The sequence below is a fragment of the Schistocerca serialis genome, chromosome 2 (genome assembly GCF_023864345.2).
Source record: "Schistocerca serialis cubense isolate TAMUIC-IGC-003099 chromosome 2, iqSchSeri2.2, whole genome shotgun sequence".
Lineage (NCBI taxonomy): Eukaryota > Metazoa > Arthropoda > Insecta > Orthoptera > Acrididae > Schistocerca > Schistocerca serialis.
Genome location: NC_064639.1, coordinates 464624353 through 464649920, shown reverse-complemented (window position 1 = coordinate 464649920; position 25568 = coordinate 464624353). Strand labels below are relative to the sequence as shown.

The 25568-nt window shown below is 43.4% G+C and overlaps 1 protein-coding gene across 1 annotated transcript in view; it reads left to right on the top strand.

The window, feature by feature from the left end:
- The window catches only part of LOC126457374 (sodium/potassium-transporting ATPase subunit beta-2), a 158442-nt gene that overhangs the window by 104092 nt on the left and 28782 nt on the right, over positions 1–25568 (top strand). The window contains exon 2 of the mRNA XM_050093625.1: positions 18652–18792. Within this exon, the coding sequence (XP_049949582.1) occupies positions 18652–18792 (141 nt within the window). The remainder of the gene's footprint in view (positions 1–18651; positions 18793–25568) is intronic.

The following is a 25568-nucleotide window of genomic DNA, read 5'->3' as shown; positions in this document are numbered from 1 at the left end:
AAGTCGTCTGCAGTAGTTTACGAGGATGTTTCGTCCGTGTGCAATTCCCACACAACGCTTGTGATGTCTGTAGCCCATACCAGTTAATTCCCAAGGCCTACTAAAGCCATATCAGGGCTTAAAGTTTCCCTGACGTCCACATTTCATGCAAACTGTTGACCTACAGCTGCTATGACCTGATAGAATACCAGAACTTGTAAGCCTCCTCGTGGCCTACTGGATGCAAAGTGTATTCCGCAACAGCTGACCTGCGTGTTGTTCTCCTTCTACAGTTTTCCTTACGGTCTTAGTAGCCACATACACGTCTCCACAAATACTTCGTGTTCTGCAAATTCCTTCATTTTCTGTGCTTCCCGGGCATTTTTGGTCGACCTGAGGGATTTCTTTATCTTCCTGGTGGGTTTAGAAACGATATTCCGTTTCTTGAAGATCTGCTCGATTCTGTCAGTGACGTCTTTAATGAACGCTAGGAAATCTTCCGATTTCACAGACGGCTGTACACCAGCATGACCTTTGCATTGCTGTTTTAACGCTCCTTTTTTTTGCGAATGAAACTATGGATTTCTTGAAGAAATTCATTTCATCACGGCATAATAGTCTAGAACATTTTTACAAATTTGTCATTCTCGGTCATGAAAGTTTACATTTTACAGCTTTGTAATTTTTTTTATTTCCTTACTTGTGAACTAGAATAATTTATGTCGTAACGTTAACACAACAACACGTCGAGTGTTCTGGAGTGTACGAGGGGCATTCAGTAAATAATGCAACATACTTTTATCTTCTAAAAGCAGATTGGTTTTATTCAGGATTCCAGTACACCATATTATACCGCATCCCTTTTACCTACAAAACCGTACTTTCCAACATGATCTGCGTTCAACACAACGATCTTACGCCATTCACTGTGAGGGCCTGTATGCTCTACTGGTTGACGTCGGAGCTGCATCAGTAACCTTCCCTCGTTGACGTGCATCATTCTTGTGCCGAGCAGATTGTAGTCGGAAGGTGCGCCATCCGGGCTGTAGGGTGGACGAGGAAGAGCAGCCCAGTGAAGTTTTGTGAGCTCCTCTCGGGTGTGTAGATTTTCGCGAACCCTTGCGTGTTTAACTGTGGTCTGTCGGCCATCTATAATGAGAATACCCTCGCATTCCAACATTGCAGGAGTCAAAGCTGTGTGGGGCCGGCCGGCAAGTGGGAAATCGGACATCTTGTTGCGATGGTAACAGACACCTCGCCCAACGACTCACCGTGCTTTTGTTCACTACCAGATCTCCGTAGACATTTTCCAAACGTCTGTGAATATCTGCGATGGTATGGTTTTCCGCCAAAAGAAACTCAGTGACAGCTCTCTGCATGGAACGCATCTCCGTTCCAGGCGCTAGTTTGAAAGCTTCGTATACAACCGCCACCAACAGGAACTTCATGAAACTATAAGGGCTGAAGTGGGAAAATAACACGATATTCGACAGCAACACTTTTCAACTGACACTGGCTGGCCAAAAAATTTGTTGCATTACTTATCAAACGCTGCTCGTAGTATGAAACTCTTGACAACTCCGAAACATGTACAGACAGTTCCGCTGACTCGAGGGGCGCTACACATCCTGGGGCCCGTTCTGAGTGTGGTTCGCGCTGCCGCCGTCCATTATCGCTCGGCTAATTGTGAAGCTCAGCGCGCACGCGCTGCTTGCGTAAACGCGACGCGGCTCCGCCTGGCTTGACCTGGCCTCCACACGTTATCGCGACCTTCGCCTGCAACACCTGTCTAACTGCACACAGCGCACTGTTCACCGCCCCACTGGTCGTTTTACGTAAGCTGATGCTCCGGTCTATATGCACCATGTCGTTCGCTATAAGTATCCACTTCCCTGCCACCGTCGTAACCCTTATGCAAGTCAGTACACCCACCAGACTTTCAAAAGAGTCTCGGCACTGTTCAATACTTGACACGTAACATCTGCACTGGATTCTGAGAGCATTTCTGTGATGCTGCATAAACAAACGTGTGATGGTTCGTGCTTCAACTCTTCGGTTGAATTAACTCCATAAGAGGCCCACTCTCTGAAATTCTGAAGGTAGCAGCGGTAAAATACAGGAAGAGAAGCGTTATTTACAACTTGCACAGAAATAGACGACTGTTGAACGAGACGAGAGACAGAAAAGCTAAATACTGCTTGAGAAGTAAGTGAGACAGGGTTGTAGTCTATCCCTGATCTACATACTCCGCAAGCCATTGTATGGTGCGTGGCAGAGGGTAGCTCGTACCACTACTAGCCATTTCCTTTACTGTTCCACGCGCAAACACAGTGAGGGGAAAAGGATTGTCTATATGCCACCCTACGAAACCCCAATTTTCTTATGTTCGTGGTTCTTACGCGAAATGTACGTTGGCGACAGTAGAATCGTTCTGGTGTCAGCCTCAAATGTCGGTTCTCTAAATTTTCTCAGTAAAGCTCCGCGAGAAGAAGGTCGTCTTCCCTCCACAGATTTCCACTTGAGTTCACGAAGCATCTCCGAAATACTCTCGTGTTGTTCGAACCTACCGCTAACAGATCTAGCAGCCCGCCTCTGAAGTGCTTCGATGTCCTCTTGATGGCGGTCTCCAACACTCGAGCAGCGCTCAGAATAGGGTAGCACTAGTGTTCTTACGTGGTCTCCTTTGCAAGTAAGCTACACTTTTCTAAAATTCTCCCAAAAACTGCAGTTGACCATTCACCTTCCCTACTATCATCCCTGCTCGTTCTGTTTCATATCTATTTGCAACGTTACGTCAAGATAATTAATCGACGTGAGTGTGTCAAGCAGCACACCATTGACACTGTATTCGAACATTACTAGATGGTTTTCCTTCTCATCTGCATTTACATACGTTTTCCTACATTCAAGGCAAGGTGCCATTCATCACACTGACTACACATTTTGTTCTGCAGTCATTCAATGACGACACCGTCCCATACACTACAGCTTCATAAGCAAACAGCCGCAGATTGCTTCTGACCCTGTCTGTCAGATCATTTATGTATATAGGGAATAAGAGGGGCCTCCTTACGCGGTACCCTTGTCTCTGATACATTCGGCATCGAGGACAACGTACTAGGTTCTATTACTTAAGAAATCTTCGAGCCACTCACATATCTGGGAACCTAATGCGTATGTTCGGATTTTCGTTAACAGTCTGCAGTGGGGCACCATGTCAAACGCTTTCCGGAAATCTATAAATATGGTATCTGCCTGTTGCCGTTCATCCATAGTTCACAGAGTGTCACGTGAGGAAATGGCAGGCTGACTTTTACATGACGTTTATACGTACTGAAGGTCATCTGCCTTTTCACCACAGGTTGATCATATCTATGTTTTCATCCACTACTTTTTCTGATTTTTCAGTTTTTGGCTACGATAATGTTATTCCGGTTTCATAAAATATCTTCACTCCACCCACAAAATTTTCTCGAAAGGGTTATAATGCAAAATTTCCTTCTCCGACATACGCAGAATACTTACCTTTCGTTCTGTTGTACGCAACTTTCTCTGTTGTAGCTTTGACACCCAATTTTCTTGTGCAGCTTTCCTACATAAATTTCACACCCAATTCTGTCCTTATGGAGGTGTTTGTGATTTTATCCTCACTGATTTGACGAACTTAATTTCTAATATTTCTAAATGCCTAAGATCCTTTTCTCGTGGAGCCCAATATTCTGCTCCAGATAACGAGGCAGAATCTGGTATTACTTTATAAAACACTAACCCTTCGCCCCTCCTTAGGGAAACCTAAAATAGGAGGTTCTTGGGTGACACAATCTTCACAAACACCATATGGATGCACCTCTGTTTTTTTTTTTTTGTTTTTTTTTGTGTGTGTGTGCAGAATTAGCAGTGATTGCATGCAGATGTTATCTTACAAGTACTTCGTAAAGAGAAAACCAGACAGTTTGCCATGTATTTAACAGCGTACGTACGTTCACTAACTCGTGCTACAGGAAACTACAGGAAAGCCGTCTTTCTGCTTTCTTATTGAGCCTATATGTAGTAGAAGCAACAAGGGAATTAAGGGAATGGTCCCCCCCGACACTCCACTGCCACCTGCCATCTGTGAGTGGCTACTGCACGTTGACATCGAATACAGGCGGTGGTCACGTTAATGTGACTGGACCATGTTAAATCAAATGATGTCTGATTGCTCGTATCACTGCGCGCCGATCAACAGAGTCTATTCGGATAACTGTTATGATATTACAAAAAAGTTGCGTTTCCTACTCACTTTTCCAAAGGTAAGTCAGGTCCGGAGCCTTATTTTTAACCATTCACGCATACGTGAAGCTACTGTCCTAGCGACGCATACGCGTACGTCGTCAGGTGCTCGGCGGTAACAAAAGCGGCGGAAGCCTTAAGCAGTGGGCGGTGAGCAGGAGCGTGGCCGTTGATTGATTGGAGCCTCACCCTCGCCCACTGCCCCACCCGCCGCTGTCGATCGCCGGCGGTTATTTGCAGTGGGCCATTATGGCGCGATGCGATGTGGGTCAGCGGCGCGCGCATGCGCCGTGACCTTTCGCGTCGCCACGCCGCTAACACATCGATGCTCCCACCCCCGTCTCCACCCCCACCCCTCAGGGCTTCCGGAAGGACGGGTGCCGCCAGCAGCGACGCCGACCAGTCGTCCTTCGAAGCTCCCAAACATCTTTCTGCCGCCCATGTCGGGAAGGCTGTCACGCAGCCCCGAGCGAAGTTCTGCATACTTGTGCCTCTCGAAAACTTCCTCAGACTGCAACAGATATTTCTTGTCACACGCCTACTCGTTCTCGATAGAAAACCAGGGTACCTTCAGTCTGAAACTTACTCAAACTTCTATTGCAACGTGGACACCCTGTCATACATGATCTTCTCTCCCAACAGAGATTCCAAACACTCGGGAACTTCTCTTCCCTCGTGCTTGCACTCTGCATCTATATCTGCGTAAATATTCCGCAAACCATTATAATGGTTACGGTGGAGGCACATACTAAACCAGCACCATTTATCCATTTTCCTCCTTCTTTAGCCATATTGCGACAGAGGAACGTGTGTTCAACGCACCGAAGCGTTTTTGTCTCATCTTTGGAAGTACACTACTTTTCACATGAGATTCAGCATCTTTCCTGTAGTGTGATCCACTGAAGATTGCTGGGCACTCCTGTGACTCGATCGTCATTAGATATCTACTCACATTACTAAATTAAAGTGCTCACCTAGGATATTCTGTATTTATGTGAAGGCTTATCTCAAGAAGTACAGTAGGGATTTTGATACGGTCTTCACTAATAGTCAGAGCGATTCACGAGGAAATTTTGTACAAGGTGTGAAAAGAAGTAACGAGACTGATTTTTTATCTAACGAAGTTTTTTTTTAAACAACAATATTGTCCTCATCAAAGGCAGTTGTATATCGGAGGAGTCGTTGTTCCCAGTTCAAAAAATGGTGCAAATGGCTCTGAGCACTATAGGACTTAACATCTGAGGTCATCAGTCCCTTAGAACTTAGAACTACTTAAACCTAACCAAACTAAGGACATCACACACATCCATGCCCGAGGCACCATTCGAACCTGCGACTGTAGCGGTCGCGCGGTTCCAGAATGAAGCGCCTAGAGCCGCTCGGCCACAGCGACCGTCGTTGTTCCCAGTCTTGGGAAGGCTTGCAACCGTTAGAGCCTTTAACATGTTGGTCACGTTCTTCTGAATATTCTCCAGAGACCCAAAATGACCTCCTTTTAAGACTTTTTCACTTTCGGGAAAAGAAAAAAGTCACAAGGACTAAAATGGAACAGCAAGGATGCCTTTTGAGGTCAAAAATTCACTGACGGAATCGCCGTGTGACATCGGGCGTTCTCATGATGCAGCATCCACTTGTCTGCAATGTCCAGTCTCAATCGAGTCACCCTTTTCCTGATCCTTTTAAGGACATACTTGTGAAACACTTGGTTGACAGTTTCTGCTGGAGGTTTGCTCTCACATGAGTACGAATACGTTCGACGTTTCCATCGGATTTGAAACAGGAGCCCTCCCTGAGTCAGGTTCACCTTCGATGTTTCCCCGGCCTTCAAAAAGTAATTTGCGCCTGCGAATAACGTGTACTCTTGATAAGTAATGTTTCCCGTAGGGCTGTTTGGACTTCTCAATGGTCGCATTTGCGGATACTTCAGTTTTAACACAAAACATGATGGTAAATGTCGTGTGACTAGGGTCTCCTGGCGGGTAGACCGTTCGTCGGGTGCAAGTCTTTCGATTTGACGCCACTTCGGCGACTTGCGCGTCGATGAGGATGAAATGATGATGAGTAGGACAACACAACACCCAATCCCTGAGTGGAGAAAATCTCCGACCCAGCCGGGAATCGAACCAGGGCCCTTAGGATTGACATTCTGTCGCGCTGAACACTTAGCTACCGGGGGATGACAACATAATGGTATGTCTGTATGTGAATGCCAATCTCGGAAACTGCTATAGACATTTTGATACAGCCTTCATTATTCACGAAGAACGTTTGTGTATATAATTTATTAATATTTCGTGCAAATTGGCTGAACTACGATGGTGTGTGACAGTGAAATCGTGCCCCCTGAGAATTTTCCTGGTGTGTGGAAGTGGACCGTCATCAAAATCATCGCTGCGCCACACAAGTCGTCCGGCCGTTCGTACTTAAGTGATACCCGTCGGCAGTTGGAACAGGTCGTTAGTACTATCTACAAAGAAACGTCGCGAACTGTGCAGTACCTGGTTGAATCTCTCTCTCTCTGTGCCCGTTTATCTGTCTTTGAGCCAACACGGAAAGAGCCTAACGTTGATAGTAGTTACGAATCAGATGGGAGAGTGTTTTGAAGAAGGAAGGGCGGAAGATTAGGGTTTAACGTCCCGTGGACGTCAAGGTCAATAGAGACGGGAGTATTTTGAAGGCGACCGCCTTCGTAAATTGATATTGCAGTACCTTAGTATTCTTCTAGTGAATCGCGGCCTTGCATCTGCATTCACCGTAATTAAACTTATATGGTCATTCCACCTTTAATTTCTACGCACACGTATCTGTACATGATTCTTTGGGACTGAGTCCAGTGAGCGCTCGGTGACGATGTAATCAAATCTTGGTGGATATTTCTGATCACTTACATAAGTGATATTACATTTGTTTTTATCGATGGTCAGCTGCCACTCACCAGTGCACCTAGCGCTGATCATCGGCGGGTCTTTCTGCATTTCGCAACAGTTTCCTAATGGTAGGTTCCAGATACTAACGTTATGTCTTGAAGTGTAGCAAGTTCAGTGTATATCTGCTTTATCGGTGTTAGTAACGGAATTGAATTTAGTTGGATTTTAAATTGATACTTGAAATTCAATACTATAAATAAAATTCTGGAAAGTGGAGTAAACAAAAAAAATTGAGTTACTGATTAAAGTGAAACAGGTGAAAGAAGTAGGTATTGAAAAACGAAAGACAAACGTTGAGGATAAGAAATGTATACGTAGCAAGTACTGAAACGTGTGAATTACATGATGGGAGCATGCTGACGGCAGCAGATACACAAATATGAACAGATGAGTACAGGCTGTAAAGGAGCAGATAACTTCCATACGAAGAGAAATATCTGTGTGGCAGCTTTCAAAATGTATGCGGCTGAGAATGTTGAACATTAATGGAGACATAAAATCCCTAACTTGTTACTGTTTTATTTTGGTTTTTAGCTCTGTTTGTTGGAAGATAATGTTACACTCTTTTTTAATACAGATTCTGGCACGCACCGTTTAGTTATGTCACTAATTTGTACTAAAATTCTTATTTCTTGGTCTGTGGCTGAAGTGAAGTGCACCGTCAACAATGAAGTTAGTCATGCAGTGACGATAATTCTTTGTTTTATGTACATTGCCGGAAAAATAGTACATCCTTGTAGAGGTTTCCAGTCCACTCAAGGTTTATTATTGCCATAGTGCATATGCAGTACATGAAATTGTTACATTTAATATCAATAGCATAATCAGTTCTCAGAACCAGGTATCGACCCAAGCTGGAACACCCATATTACTCCGCAGAGTAGTTCAAATGGTTCAAATGGCTCTGAGCACTATGCGACTTAACTTCTGAGGTCATCAGTCGCCTAGAACTTAGAACTAATTAAACCTAACTAACCTAAGGACATCACACACATCCATGCCCGAGGCAGGATTCGAACCTGCGACCGTAGCGGTCGCTCGGTTCCAGACTGTAGCGCCTAGAACCGCACGGCCACTCCGGCCGGCCGCAGAGTAGTCCTCACGGGCGACAATGCAGGCGCAATGGTGGCAGCCAGTTGATCGTACGGATGGCGAATATTGTCTTGGGATATGTTATTCCATACCTGCTCGAACTGTTCACGTAGTTCTGCAAGAGTTGCTGGTCGATGAGTCGCACGAGTGACTTCTCGTCCCATGATATTCCACAAGTGCTAGAATGGACACAAGTCTGGAGATTGTTTGCTGGCGAGGTTAAGTTGTTGCACTTCGAGTATGTTGAAATTCATGGGCAGTGAATGATCGAGCATTATCCTATTGGAACACACATCACCTTCCTATTGCAAAAAGGGCCAAAAACCGTTTCTAACAACATTCTGCACGTACCGAACGTTGGTTAGCATCCCCTCCAGAAACATCAAAGGTCGAAGTTGTAGCTTATCGCACCCCAGACTCTACTGCCTGGAGTGGGGCCAGTGTGTTCTTAACGAATGCGCTCTATGAGACACCGCCCACCAGGTCTACATCATACATACAAACGACCATCCCCTGCATGCAGGCATAATATCCTTTCATCCCCGAAGATCACGACGCGGCATTCTGTCTTCCAAGTGATTCTCCGACGTCATCAGTTGAGCCGTGCACGTCGATGCTGTGGTGTAAGTGGAAGACGGGCTAGAGTTGGTGCAAATAACCAGTTCGCAACAGTTCGTGTTGACATGTCTAGGCTCAGAAGCCCTCTTATGTGTGCTGTGACACAGCCGCCCGAAGTGGCCGCGCGGTTCTGGCGCTGCAGTCTGGAACCGCAGGACCGCTACGGTCGCAGGTTCGAATCCTGCCTCGGGCATGGATGTGTGTGATGTCCTTAGGTTAGTTAAGTTTAACTAGTTCTAAGTTCTAGGGGACTAATGACCTCAGCAGTTGAGTCCCATAGTGCTCAGAGCCATTTGAACCATTTTTTGTGCTGTGACAGCTGTACAGATTGCCACCGCTGCCCTTGAAACACATCCTGGCGGGATTCTGTGCTGCGTGGACGTCCAGAACCTCGTTTGCAGAGTTGAGAATGTTCAGTTCACCACTGATAACCAGCATCGTTGCACAAATGACGAAGCACGTCCAACTTGTGTGGCAGTTCTCCGAAAGGACCAGAGCCTCAAAAAATAGTTCAAATGGCTCTAAGCACTATGAAACTTAACATCTGATGTTATCAGTCCCCTAGACTTAGAACTACTTAAACCTAACTAACCTAAGGACATCACATACATCCATGCCCGAGGCAGGATTCAAACCTCCGACCGTAGCAGCAGAGCGGTTTCGGACTGAAGCGCCTAGAATCGCTCGGCCACAGCGGCCAGCTTCAGAGCCTCAATCTGACCCCTTTCAAACTCGCTCACTTGGCTGCTTGCTCCACACGTTTGCACCACACTGAGCCTTCTGGTTGTGAGCATCTCCTATTAAAGGGTAGACACAGACGGTGCTCTGGTAGCCATTCCACTGCTCTGTCTGTTGGCAAACGACGATGAAATCATTATGAGCACATATACTACCCTCCAGGTGGCATATTCCGTCGTCGGATCAAAATCTACGTCGTCTTTCCATGTGCACTAATTTTCTTCCGGCAATGAACATATGCGGTCACAGGTATGTGGTCTATATTCGTTTCTACATCTACATCTACATCTACATTGATACTCCGCAAGCCACCCAACGGTGTGTGGCGGAGGGCACTTTACGTGCCACTGTCATTACCTCCCTTTCCTGTTCCAGTCGCGTATGGTTCGCGGGAAGAACGACTGTCTGAAAGCCTCCGTGCGCGCTCTAATCTCTCTAATTTTACATTCGTGATCTCCTCGGGAGGTATAAGTAGGGGGAAGCAATATATTCGATACCTCATCCAGAAACGCACCCTCTCGAAACCTGGCGAGCAAGCTACACCGCGATGCAGAGCGCCTCTCTTGCAAAGTCTGCCACTTGAGTTTATTAAACATCTCCGTAACGCTATCACGGTTACCAAATAACCCTGTGACGAAACGCGCCGCTCTTCTTTGGATCTTCTCTATCTCCTCCGTCAGACCGATCTGGTACGGATCCCACACTGATGAGCAATACTCAAGTATAGGTCGAACGAGTGTTTTGTAAGCCACCTCCTTTGTTGATGGACTACATTTTCTAAGCACTCTCCCAATGAATCTCAACCTGGTACCCGCCTTACCAACAATTAATTTTATATGATCATTCAAATCGTTCCGCACGCATACTCTCAGATATTTTACAGAAGTAACTGCTACCAGTGTTTGTTCCGCTATCATATAATCATACAATAAAGGATCCTTCTTTCTATGTATTCGCAATACATTACATTTGTCTATGTTAAGGGTCAGTTGCCACTCCCTGCACCAAGTGCCTATCCGCTGCAGATCTTCCTGCATTTCGCTACAATTTTCTAATGCTGCTGCTTCTCTGTATACTACAGCATCATCCACGAAAAGCCGCATGGAACTTCCGACACTATCTACTAGGTCATTTATATATATTGTGAAAAGCAATGGTCCCATAACACTCCCCTGTGGCACACCAGAGGTTACTTTAACGTCTGTAGACGTCTCTCCATTGATAACATTAAGAGGGTGACGCATTGTATTCTGTTTCAGAATGTAGCACACTCTGTTTATCATCGCATAACTTGTGAAAAGATGGTGCTGCACTCCTGTACAGTCTTTACTATCTACAACTGCCTATGCTGCCAAGTATACAACTTGCCTGACTACAACACTTCCAAATATCACGCTTACAACGCCATGGACGAAAGAGTGAACTGTCGACTGGGATATGTAGTAAGCAGAGGCAGCGCACCTGATTAGTAGACCATGCTACTTCTGTGAAATCTCGTCGTCACAGGACCAACGGATTCAATGGAAAGGCGGCTAGTGCAGCCAGGCAGCATGAGCGAACCTTTTTAGCTCTAACGGAAGTTGTTCCCCACGACTTTATCTATCGCCCCTAGACGTCGCAAGTGTTGCAGACAGTAACGGCAGGCAGTATTACTGAGCTGTGGCCTAGTCTATCGTTGTGTAACGCAGGTCTCGAGACGGGACGGGATTGTGGGAGGGGCGATAGGGCCGCCGCGATATGCGGCTGTGGCGGCGAGCCTGGGGCCGGCGGCGGATCAATAGGCCGTGACGTCAGAGGCGGCGGTGGCGGCAGCGGCGGCGGCAGCGGCGCAAGTATCGACCGCGGTGTAGCGGCGCCCGGCCGCCCGGCTGCTGCGGACGCAGCGCCGTCTGCAGAGGTACCAACAGCGGGCACCTATGGGAAACCCTCACCTCAAGCAGTCAGCAGCCGCAACGATCGATGCTGGGTCACTGCTGGGCAACTTCGGCGAAAACTATCCAGAACTATCGAACTGGGGACCTCGAAAAGGGAAGGAAGATTAAGGTTTAACGTCCCTCCAAAAATGGTTCAAATGGCTCTGAGCACTGTGGGACTTAACATCTGAGGTCATCAGTCCCCGAGAACTTAGAACTACTTAAACCTAACTAACTTAAGGACATCGCACACACATCCATGCCCGAGGCAGTAATCGAACCTGCGACCGTAGAGGTCGCACGGTTCCAGACTGAAGCGCCTAGAACCGCTCGTCCACACCGGCAGGCAACGTCCCTCCGGCGACACGCTCACCACTGACGGCGTATGAGATTGGGGAATGAAAGACGAAGGAAACATTCCGACATTTGCCTCGAGCGATTTCCGTAAATCTCGAAAGGACTAAATCTGGGGATTGGGACTACTATCTTCAGAATGTGATTCCAGGGTATTACAAGAGCAAGATCTCTGAAATATCAAAACAGCGATATCTGTCTTAATATTATCCACCTGATGGATGTGAGGTGATGAGAGACGCAAAAAAATTCGTAGGCTTCGCGAGATATATATTTATCTGACATCCTAATTTTACATCACTTTATTGCTTAACATTCCTGTATATGCGGGATTTCAATCAGTTTTCTAAATTACATAAAGTTGTGTTAATTTAAGCGTACAGTACATTATTGTTTCTTTCTGGCCTCAATACGCGGTCTGGTATGCTGCGCGCCAGCGTGCAGCAAGTGTTGCTGTTGTGTGGGAGAAGGCTTTGGAGAGTCTCGCCGTGTGGACACTCGTCCGCGAGATCGTTCGCGCTTTGTAGGTCTGCTTTCATCGCTTCATCACTATCAAAGTGAAGTTCTCGACAGTATTTTTTAAGTTTTAGTAACAGATGAAAATCTGATACGGACAAGTCGGGACTACATAGAGGTTGATCGATAACAGTGAACTCAAGCTGTCGGATTGTTGCAGACGCCACAGCTCTCGCATGTATTCTGATTTTGTCATGCTGAAGGAGGAGGTGCTCCATTTGTGGACAAACTCTTCGAATTCGTGCTTTCAGTTTTATGTACCATATTTCTGCAACGGTGGCTTGTACACGCTCTCGTGATGTGCCATACTTACCTCACATCTGTGTCTGTGTTATCCGACGATTTACGAGCTCATCAACTCGATACAGACGAATCTCCTCGGTTGCCATATACTCTCAGATATGTCACACACGTTGCGGTTAGCACAACGGTTTCCTTCGTTATAATCGTGAACAACCCAATGTCGCACATTACTGACGTCGATACAATCGTCACCATACACGGCTTTTATTGTTCTATCAGTTTTCTGAATTAAATGCTCTCCTGTAACTTTAAGCTAGCAGTACACTACTGTTCGTTTCTGGACTCAACAATGGATCTGGTTTGGCAACCACGAGTGCGCAGCGCTTGTGGTGTGGGAGTACGCTTGGGAGAGAGTCACTGTGTGGGCACATGTCTGCTTGTTAGGAAGCCACGTTGGCCTGCAGAGTTTATTTTGTAGAATGTTCTGATTTGCATTACGTGTGGGAATGGCGATATACGAGGGCGTGCTGAAAAGTAATGCATCCGATTTTTTACGTGAAAACTCTTGAAACTTTTTAAATAAAGCCAACTTTATTAACATTCTACATGTTGACGGAACCACAACCTCACCTCTGCTTGTACCACTTGATCGCTATCAAAGTGAATTCCTCGAAGGCTTTCTTTAAGTTATGGAAACAGATGAAAAGGCGTAGGATTGTTGTAAATGTCGCAGCTCACGTGCGCCGTGTGACATTGTCATGCTGAAGAAAAGGGTGCTCCACTTATGGAAGAGCTCTTCGAATTCATGCTTTCTGTTTTCTGCTTCTTAGTTCTGCGTAGATGGCCAGTATACGCTCTCATTATATCACGAACAATCTATCATCGCACATTACTAATGTCGATACAATCAGCACCGTACATGGCTTTCATTCTCCTGTGGATTTCGGTTGGAGGCACTTTGTCTGTGGTTAGAAATTCGATTGAAGCACGCTGTTTCTCATGCACCGCCATGTTACACGTTACAATTCGGACTCCTCTATCGCAGAGGGTGGCAACTTGCGTCAGCGAAGAAGGAAAGTCGTCTGGGTAATATGACACGTAATACCTCAGCCGATGTTGGGTACAGAATAAAAAACTGAGGCATCACTTTTCAGCACACCCTCGATTGGTTCAAATGGTTCAAATGGCTCTGAGCACTATGGGACTCAACTGCTGTGGTCATAAGTCCCCTAGAACTTAGAACTACTTAAACCTAACTAACCTGAGGACAGCACACAACACCCAGCCATCACGAGGCAGAGAAAATCCCTGACCCCGCCGGGAATCGAACCCGGGAACCCGGGCAGCACACCCTCGAATTACTGGCATCCGGTTTTTAAGGAAATTAAAAATTGTGACGATGGATTTCCTTAAACAGCATGTTCCACTAATAGACAGCCCTCCACACATCTCGCAACTTCAAGAAGAATGTAATAATTTCCTGGCCACAATTATTTATATTATTATTATTCTGGATTTACAATGTGAGTACATTTTTCCAGCACCTATTCTAGATTACAGTAAGTCACTAATTATTGTTCTCCACTCTTCTCTATTTGTCCATAAATCTTCAGGAATGTTGTTCTTCCTCATTGCTGACTGAACTCCCTGTATCCATGTATCAGGTGGTCGTCCCCTTTTTCTTCTTCCAATTGGTACCCAGTCGATTATGCATTTTGGTAGCCTTTCCTGTTCCATTCGTCTGATGTGTCCATACCATTTAAGTTGTTTGTGCTCGATGAAATCAATAATTGAATTTTTACATTTCATCTTGTCTCTGATTACTTCATTTCTTATTCTTTCTTGTCTTGATATTCTTGCTGAACGTCTCCAGAAATCCATTTCTGTGGCTAATAATTTTGATTTCAGTTGCCATTTTGTTGTCCACACTTCTGAACCATATGTAATAATGCTCCTAACTATTGTTTTAAAAATCCTTATTTTGTTATCAGTTGTTATGTGTTTGTCCCAGAGAATTCCATTCAATAAAGAGATTGTCGTCTTTCCAGAATTTATTTTTGATCTAATTTCTTTGTCCTGTTTCCCATCATTTGTAATTTTCACACCTAAATATTTATATTCCTCAGTAGCTGTTATTGTTCCCATCCCTTCTTCTAATATTAAGTCTCCATTCACTCCACCAATTACCATGTACTTTGTTTTATTCATGTTTACATTTAGACCTGATTTTTTATATTCTTGAATCAATTTTCTGGTCATATACTCTATGTCCTCACAGTCTTGGGCTATAATCAGTTGGTCATCTGCAAATTGTAACGAGTATATTGTTCTATCATTTATTGGTATTCCCATAGCGTGACATTTTTTCTTCCAATTCTGTACGGTTACTTCTGTATATATTTTATACAATGTAGGTGAGATGCTACATCCTTGACGTAATCCTTTTGTGACTTGGAATCCATGTGATAGATATTTACCAACTTTTATTTTTGAAATAGAATTTTTATATAAATTTTGAATTGCTTTAATTATTCTTGGATTTATTCCTATTGATATTAAAGCTTTCCATAAACTGGATAAAGGCACACTATCATAGGCTTTTTCTATATCTATGAATACTAAATGTATAGGTTGTGCCCGAACCATTTTTTTTCAATAATTTGTTGTAGGCAAAAGATATGATCAATTGTTGATCTTCCAGCTCTAAAACCTGCTTGTTCTTCAGCCTCCTTTTCTTTGTATTCTTGTTCTAACAAATATTTAATAATTCTTCCATATAATCTACTGAAGGTATTGGTCACTGTTATTCCCCTATAATTTTTACACTCATCTTTCGCTCCCTTTTTATGTATCACTGAAATATATCCTACTTTCAAATCATTTGGGACATGTTCCCCATTTAAACATCTTTCGAAAAGGTTTCTTAACAATTGCATTAATTTCTTTGTTCCTAATTTTAATAATTCTGCAGGAATACCTCCAATGCCTGTAGCCCTTCCATTCTTTAAAGATTTTATTGCAGTTTTTACTGTCTCTATTTCCAAACGGATGTAATTCTCTGCTTGTAGATCTATCATTTCATTATATTCAGGGTTTCCCAAGTATTCTTCCCTGTTTTCTGTTAATAAACTTTTAAAATATTTTTCCCAAGAGTCATGAGTAATATATTTAATATGTGTTGTTTCTTTAGAATTCCTTCTTAAATTTTTTATAGTTTTCCATGCTTCTGTGTTTCTTTTACCACCAATATAGGATTCAATTTTTTGACATGACTGTTCCCAAACTTTGTTTTTTGCTTCTGCAACCTTTTTCCGGATTTTCGCTTGTTGTGCATTAAGCTCTATTTTATCTTGAAGATTTCTAGTATTTAACCATTTTAAATATTTTTCTTTCTTTAATTTCACTTCCTTTTTAATTTCTTCATTCCAGTAGTATAATGGATGGTTTGTACGTGTTTCTTCTGTTTCTCCCAAAGCTTCCTTGGCGGCTTCATGTAGTTTATTTACAATATAATGATATTGATCTTCTGTATTATCAAACTCTGTTTCTACCAGTTTTTCATCTAATCTCTTTTGATATAAATTATTTATATAAGAATGTAAAAACTGGTAGAAATCGATCCAGGGATGATCAGTTTGGGGTCTGGTGAAGTGTACGAACACTTGAAGCAATACTGATCGTAGATTGAGAGAAATGTTTTGACACTGTAGACTGGATTATTCTCTGAAATTTTGAAGGTAGGAGGGATAAAATACAGAGCGCGAAACATTATCTGCAACGTCACCAGAAACTAAACGGCAATAACAAGGAGTCCAAGGACATGAAAGGAAAGCACCTACCACTGACTTCATTGAATCTGTAAGCAAACCGTAAACCAATCCAAAGAGAAATTGGGAGAGGAAAGTAAAATTCACGAGTAACAAATGTAAAAAAGCTGATGTTTCCTGATGGTACTGTAATGCTGTCAAGATGTTGTCTTGAACTGAGGTTAAAAGATGATTATCAATCAACGAAAGTAAAATAAGGATAATAGAGTGTAGTCAAATTAAATCAGGCGATGCTGAGGGAATTACATAATAAAGGCGATATATAAAGTTGCAGATTTAGGTTTGCTATTTTCCCAGCAAAATAAATGGCGATTGAAGAAGTAAAGAGGATATAATATGCGGAATGACGACAGTAAAAACGCATTTCTGAAGAAGAGAAACTTCTTGACCCTGAGTATGAATTTGTGAAGGAAATGATCTGGGGTGTAGCGTTTTACGGAGATGAAACGCTGACTGCGGAAAGTTAAGACAAGAAGACAATAAAAACTTTATCAATGCGGTACTGCAAGAAGATTACATGGGAACACAGCATAACTAATAACGAGGAACTGAACAGAGTTGTGGAAAAAGGAAATTTCTGCCACAACCTGAGTAAAATGAGAGTTCGGTTGGTAGGACACATCCTGAGGCATCGGGGAACAGTCAGTTTGGTAACTGAAGGAAGTATTGGGCAGAGGAGGTGAAACCTGTAGAGGGAGAACAACGCTTGCACTAAAGCAAGCAGGTTGAATTAGTGGTTGTCAAGTTAATCGTTACATTTATTCAGCATGTCACACACAATAGAGCAATCTCAACACACAGCTACTCAATTCGAGAGTCAAGCTCTAAACGTCCGGCTGTTTCTGTTGACGTTCCATATTGGAACATGAAAAGTAACGATCATTTAACAACGTCATCCGGACGAAAAATTCTCTTCTTGTTTTTAAATGTCCAGTTCACATTGCTCTTTTCAATTCTCACACATTACAACCTCTAATATTATGGAAGGGAGCTGTTGGTAGCTTGATGCATTTAGCGTCCATTGCCCACACCACTATATAACATGAACTGGCGATTTTAAATAAGGCAAGAACGTTCTTGTTGATATCAGTTTATTTTATGGTTGTACTCTGCAAATTCAAACACGTCCAACTGCTGGTTTCAACACTGATAAATGACGAGATCTTGACTCTCGAAACACGCAGCCGTGTGCCACCACTGCTTCATTGTGTGCTGAGTAAACGGAACGATATTCGTAACCCACTTGTTTCATCATCAGACTCCTTCTTCAACACCAACTGCTCACGAATAACACACGTACGTCACAATAAAGGAAGTAAGTTGGCACTTTGACATATGAACCTCTTCTTAAGCTTACAAATGTCCTTCAGTGACGACCATAGCTATAATTTTACGCATTTTACGGCACGCCCAATGAAGACTGATAATTACTTGCTTTTACTCCAGCCGCAGATGAAAGAATTAGCAGTTTGAGTGACCGAGTTTATATGGAAGGTAAGGGATGGGCAGATTGGTGGGAGGGAGAAACTGCTTTCATCAGCAAGTTCATATCCCAACGCTTCCCTGTGGTGGTATTAACCTCAAATTTCATGTGTGTTCTATGCCCGACGCTAATGTCGAAAGGACAAGTAGTACATAAATTCGTAAGAGAAAAACGATAACTTATAATACTTCTTCGTAAACATCATATTGTAACGAAAACTCATTGAAATGGAAACAATGAAACAAGTAGGACTTTAGCCGGCCGGAGTGGCCGCGCGGTTAAAGGCGCTTCAGTCTGGAACCGCACGACCGCTACGGTCGCAGGTTCGAATCCTGCCTCGGGCATGGATGTGTGTGATGTCCTTAGGTTAGTTAGGTTTAAGTAGTTCTAAGTTCTAGGGGACTTATGACCACAGCAGTTGAGTCCCATAGTGCTCAGAGCCATTTGAACCAAGTAGGACTTAAAAATGGATACTCTTTAGAAACGTAGAAGTGTTCAAACAAATTTATTTATTTGATGTACTCTTAGAACTCTTCTTCCTGCTAAATATAGGCAAATCGCCTTTGTTTCTTTCAAAAAACTTTATATATTGTTGCGTTCAATTTTGTAATATCACAGAGCTCTAAAATTACATTGATCTTGATTGACCTCTGATTAGTTAGCTATATTTTTGTTTTCTTCTGTTTCAGCAAAAATTCTCCTTTTCTACGTCCTGTTCTACACATGTCTGGCTGGGTTTTTCTCCGCGATGCTTGCCATTTTCTACCAGACTCTGGACATGAGGATTCCGAAACGAGAGCTAGATGGATCCTTAATCGGAGACAACCCAGGTAAATTTCAACTGCTGTACCTTCTGCACTTTGCCTTATTTTCTGCACATTTCACCTACTCATTGGCCACAACAACTAATTTTTTCTCCAAGCATCTAGCAGGCTAGTGTTCCTCATAACACATGTAATGTAAAGCAGTTCTCGCAAACACTCGAGTGTAACTAAATGACAATGTAATAATAACTACCACTTTCTCAGAAGTATAGCAGATGAATTCTGGTTTGTCAGTATTGTCGGTCAACTTTCAGGGACGTATTGACAAAGTGGAACTTCTGACTCAACGACAGCAAAGATAGTAACGTTTAAGATATCCCCATATGTTCTACAGGGGATTCAAAGGATCGAAATCGCTATTTTATCCAGATCACCCATTTTACGAAAAGCCTGACAGTCGAAGCTTTTTTATTAAAATATGCCACATTGTTTAGATTGATTTTCACGGATAACGCTTCCTTTCAGTACAGGGACCACTAATGGAAGAAGTTGAAATAAATACGCTCTCTATTTTCCGTCTTAACCACGCGTAAGAACTTGGAGGATTATGGATACTCTGCCAGAGGAAACCTTTGAAATACCGAAGTTTTCCGTCCGTTTGCATTCTTGTAGAAGTTAATGGTATTCCTCTAGCTGAAGTGCTGTCACTTAGAAGGACAGCATGCTAACCCGGTACGTCCTGATGGAATTATTTCGCAAAATTTGTAACTTACGTTAACGGATGGTCGCTATGGTCAAAACACCGTGTTCGTTTTGGACAGTATGTCTGCCGGATACTAGGCATTTCCCCAGTTTTCCATCCGTCGACGCGCCTTGAAAGAATTGTTTAAGTATCGTGTTGAAATGTACTGGGAAGGAGCAAAACGAAGACCGTAGTGAACTTTGCCGCATTCTACATATCCAAAGAACTGCACAGTTTGTGGTGGATCGTACTTCGCACCAGTTTTAGTGCATCTCTGTCCTGTTCCATTCGCGCATTGAGAAAGAGGAAATTGCATGTTTGTTTCCCTCTGGACGCACCCTAACGTACCTTATTCTCACTATCCCTAAACGAAACACGCGATGTTGGCAGCAAAAAATGTCGCAAAGGCTTTTCTGAATACTCCTACCGTAAAATCATCCAACAGCGATCAGTGGAAACAACGTCGCATTTCTTTCAAGGACCCCCATTTCAGATACCCGATTGTCTCTATATTTCGCATCGGCAATACTGATATGCTGCCAACGGTCTTGCCACAGTGGAAAGTTAAGCGCTGTTGGGTGACCGCCATGGTCTGCCGAGCGCTCTTGGTTATCACGATGCAGTCAGCCATTGTGAGCTAATGCGGAGCTACCTAACTTGAGAAGTAGCGGCTCCATTCACGGATACTGACAATAGCCAGAGAGCGATGCGCTGACCACCTACCCCTGCATATCCGCATCTAGTGACGCCTATAGGCTGAGAATGACACGGCGATCGGTCGGTACCATTGGGTCTTTAAGACCTTTTCGGACAGGGTTTGTTCGTTTGTACATCCATCTGCTAATGTAACTGTCCTAACAGCGCGTCTCTACATGCGTACGATTTATGCTCTCATGCTTACTTAGTGAGGAGTTCATGCGCCCAGACAATACTCCGAAATTGGTAGCGATTCCCGTAACAAATGAGTAGCACTTTCTCGCAACTCCTCAGTAAACCTCATTTTTCCATTTGCTTTCCCTATTACTGATTTTACTCTCTCAGCCCCTTCATATCGCTTCTAGATATTTAAGCAATTTGACGGTCTACAGGAGCTCAGCGATTATCTCTTAATCGAGTACTAACGAGTTATCCTTACTATAGTCAAAGGACGATGCATACTTGTGCACACCATCATGGTCATTGAACACTCTGATGATGATGATGTTCCTATCTGATAACACAAGAGATAGTGTTAACATTCTTTGGGGCAACACCGATTGACGTTGTCAGGTGCTATGTTTGTTTTGTTTGCAGATGATGCAAACATTGCAATAAATAGCAAATAAAGTCCGGTTTTAGAAATGGCTGCTAATCAAATTTTCACTGACATTAATAAATGGTTTAAAGCCTATTCACTGTCATTAAACTTTGAAAAAACCCGCTATATGCAGTTCAGAACCTGTAAGAGATTTCTTTCCAGCATGTGTATAACATACGAAGAGATGCAGATAGAAGAGGTTGACAGTGTTAAATTTATGGGATTATAACGCGGGGATAAATTCAGTTGGGAAGGGCATACTACAGAACTGCTGAAGCGCCTAAACAAGTCTGCATTTGTAGTGCGAATGAATTAAGATGTAGAATATGTAAGTATAAAAAGCGCTTGCATACTTTGCGAACTTTCATTCCATTATGTCATATGGGATCATATTCTGGGTAACTCGTCAAACCGAGCGAAAATTTTTAGAGTGCAAAAGCGTGTAGTAAGACCCACTTGCAGTATAAGTTGAAGAATATCGTGTTAAAAGCACAGGGTATTCTGACCACTGTTTCTCACAGTCAGTATACTTATTCCTTAGTGAAATTTGTTGCAAATAATATGTATCTGTTTTCCATCCAATAGCTCAATATATAGTATCAATACTAGGAATAAGAACAATCTATGTGAAGACCTAAAATCATTTACCTTGGTCCAAAAATCATTTACCTTGGTCCAATACTCAGGAACACATATTTTCAATAAATTGCCAGCAACCGTTAACAGCTTGGTTTCATATAAGGCACAATTTAAACAGAGTTTGAAAGACAGGCAACTCCTTCCACTTGCAGATGAACATTTCAACAGGGACTCAGGTCGGTTTAAGTAAAAATGTCTGTTAGAGTTCAGGTTTGACAGCACTTGGTCATAACAGTCAAGATTATGTATTTTGTGTATGATAAATTTATTAAAAGTGCATAACTGTTTCATTCTGACAACAATTCCTTACGTTCCAGTTTACTATAAATGTATTCACGTATCTAGACAATCTCCTGACAAATGATCAGGGCAGTGAGTATTATATTTAGATGTTCTATGTTTTTTATGTTATACTTTCTCGCATGTTCCACACCCACGACAATCATCTAATTTTTGGGGTCTGTGGAACGAAAACCGAATCTAATCTAATCTGCTCTAATCTAATCTAATCCTTAGAGCACAGCCGATGTTATCTTCGTTTTTGTTGAGCATTCGCCGTCCAGTATAATGTAATAAGTTCTTCAAAAAATAATGCGGAAAATCGCATACCTGTTAAGATACTCGCTACGGTCGCACCTACTCGTACATTATTAGCAGCGAAAAATGTCGAACGTCTTCTCAAAATGTAGGAAGAAGGAATCTACCTGTTCATATCGTATGTGTACAAAGGAAGCTGTAAGCGTAGGCTTCTGCGGCCGTTGTCTTCTTCAATAAAATTCTTCAGGGTATCAGACCGCATCGTCAGTTAACGTAAGGCCCTGATGAAGGCTAGCTGCAACGCTGGCCGAAACGTTGGCGCATTTTAAAATTATGACGATGCGGTCTGATACCCTGAAGAATTTTATTGAAGAAAGGAAGCTGTGTTTCACACACAAAGCTTTCATTAAATCTGTGCCGATTCTATAACCGAAGCTCAAAGAACGTCACAATGTTCACGCTTAAAACGTGCTTTAAGATTCCGCAAAGACGGATATTAGCAATATTATTAACTATTCTATGCATCTGGCACTTTATGCTTTTTGCAAACAGGAGTGATCTGCTCAGTTTCCTGTCCCACGAGATTATTCGTCGTCAAAGATGTCCTTGTTAACTTGGACTTTAAAAAGGGCTATTCCCCAGCGTGTTCAATATAAAATACACTACTGGCCATTAAAATTGCAACACCAAGAAGAAATGCGGATGATAAATGGGTATTCATTGGACAAATATATTATACTAGAACTGACATGTGATTACATTTTCGCGCAATTTGGGTGCATAGATCCTGAGAAATCAGTACCCAGAACAACCACCTCTGGCCGTAATTACGGCCTTGATATACATGGGCATTGAGTGAAACAAAGCTTGGATGGCGTGAACAGGTACAGCTGCCCAAGCAGCTTTAACATGATACCACAGTTCATCAAGATTAGTGACTGGCTTATTGTGACGAGCCAGTTGCTCGGCCACCATTGACCAGACGTTTTCATTTGGTGAGAGATCTGGAGAATGTGCTGCCAAGGCAGCAGTCCAACATTTTCTGTATCCAGAAAGGCCCGTACAGGACCTGCAACATGCGGTCCTGCATTATGATGATGAAATGTAGGGTTTCGCAGGGATCGAATGAAGGATAGAGCCACGGATCGTAACACAACTGAAATGTAACGTCCACTGTTCAAAGTGCTGTCAACGCGACAAGAGGTGACCAATGGCACCCCATACCATCACGCCGGGTGATGCGCCAGTATGGCGATGACGAATACACGCTTCCAATGTGCGTTCACCGCGATGTCGCCAAACACGGATGCGACCATCATGATGCTGTAAACAGAACCTGGATTCATCCGAAAAAATGACGTTTTGCCATTCTTGCACCCAGGTTTGTCGTTGAGTACACTATAGCAGGCGCTCCTGTCTGTGAACCAGCGTCAAGGGTAACAGCAGCCATGGTCTCCGAGCTGGTAATTCATGCTGCTGCAAACGTCGTCGAACTGTTCGTGCAGATGGTTGTTGTCTTGCAAACGTCTCCATCTGTTGACTCAGGGATCGAGACGTGGCTGCACGATCCGTTACAGCCATGCGGGTAAGATGCCTGTCATCTCGACTGCTTGTGATACGAGACCGTTGGGATCCAGCACGGCGTTCCGTAGTACCCTCCTGAACCCACCGATTCTGTTAACAGTCATTGGATCTCGACCAACGTGAGCAGCAATGTCGCGATACGATAAATCGCAATCGCGATAGGCTACAATCCGACTTTTATCAAAGTCGGAAACGTGATGATACGCATTTCTCCTCCTTACACGAGGCATCACAACAACGTTTCACCAGGGAACGCCGGTCAACTGCTGTTTGTGTATGAGGAATCGGTTGGAAACTTTCCTCATGTCAGCACGTTGTAGGTGTCGCCACCGGCGCCAACCTTGTGTGAATGCTCTGAAAAGCTAATTATTTGCATATCACAGCATCTTCTTCCTGTCGGTTAAATTTCGCGTCTGTAGCACGTCATCTTCATGGTGTAGCAATTGTAATGGCCAGTAGTGTACATTGGTGCGTAAAATTTAAGGACGAGAATAACTTCCGCATAATGTCTCAGTGTCAACTAACTTAGCTCTATGAAATTTGGATCATACATAGAAAGAACTGCTACAGCGTAGTAAAGAACACAACTGAAAGAAATACGCAACGAGTCGAACAGAAATGGCACTTTTATTCAAAGACAATAATCACATTGAAATCATCGCTACTCATAATGGATCCCTAGGCATTAAAAACGGCAGGGCATGGTTCGTAATAAGGTGTGTGGTGACCACGGATGACAGCGCATGTGCTGTAACGTGCTTCAGGCTGGCCTCAAAGTTGGTGAAAAGTTCTCGTTGTACGACGTTCCCATTCCTCCACAGGTGCGGTTGAAAACTGGTGGATGGTGGGTGGTGAATGCGAACGTGTTGCAATACGACTCCCCAACGCATACCACATGCTCTCGATGGAATATATACGATATTTCAGTTCCTGTGTTGTTCAGCACTACCATGCAATGTTCTTTGGGACTTGCATGGATGTTTGCCCAAAGAAACATTGCATGGTACTTCTGACAACACAGGCACGGCAATATCGTATTTATCTGCCGACATTGGGCAAGCGACCTTCTGTTAAAAGTGTCTCCCTTGTATGAGAATGTTCATAATGGATGTACCAGTGCAGACTGCAGACAAATAGTTGAAGACGTATGGAAGTTCGGGTCTGATCTTGAAGCGTGCATGGATAGCCAAATGGTAAGGCGAACAGTGAGAAATCCATGTTCGAGTCCCGGTCCGGTACAAATTTTCGCTGTCGTCATTCCGTTATATAGGTGCATGGTTGTCTCTATTCGCAACTACGAATACATTTCACAATGGGATTTAAGTCGGCGGAACGGGCATGCCAGTTCATTCGTCAAACGTCATCTCTTTTCAAGAGCTCCTCCACATGCGCAGTTCGATGCAAACGCACAATGTTGCCCACAAAAATAAAGTCAGGGCCGAACGCACCCCCCAAGAAGACGCCTGTGAGAAAGCAGTACAGTATCAAAATAACATTGAGCGATTAGTGTACAGTGTTCAAAGATCTGGAAGTCCGCACGACCATGTAATATTATGTCTCCCCATACCATAACAAATGGACCAGCAAAATGGTCACGTCCGACAATGCACGAGGTACCCTCATGTGGCGAAAGGTGCGAACATTAATTCACTCAGCGTCATTGTCTAACATTATCGAAGTGCTGTGGTTCAGAGATGTTTTGACAGTGAAAATGCGGGAGATCTCGAGGTGTGCCAGAAATGTCAAAGGTGGTCTCAAAAAGTGTGCTATTTTCCGTTGTAATCTTCAAATCTTGTTCATTTATTAGATTCAGAGACTTGGAAAAGATAGCCTTAGAAATTTCAAACTCTTCCAAAAAATTTAGTTTTTTGCCTTGTTGGCTACGTGAAGGATGATTTGAGGTGCTGGGCAGTAAATGAACAAGCCTGTGCTCCATAGTCCAGTCGGTGTATTTCTTCCTCTTGTTATTTTTAATTTATTCATTTATTAGTGCCTTTAATACCAATTCATACTTACATCAACTTTTAATTTCCCCAGATTGTC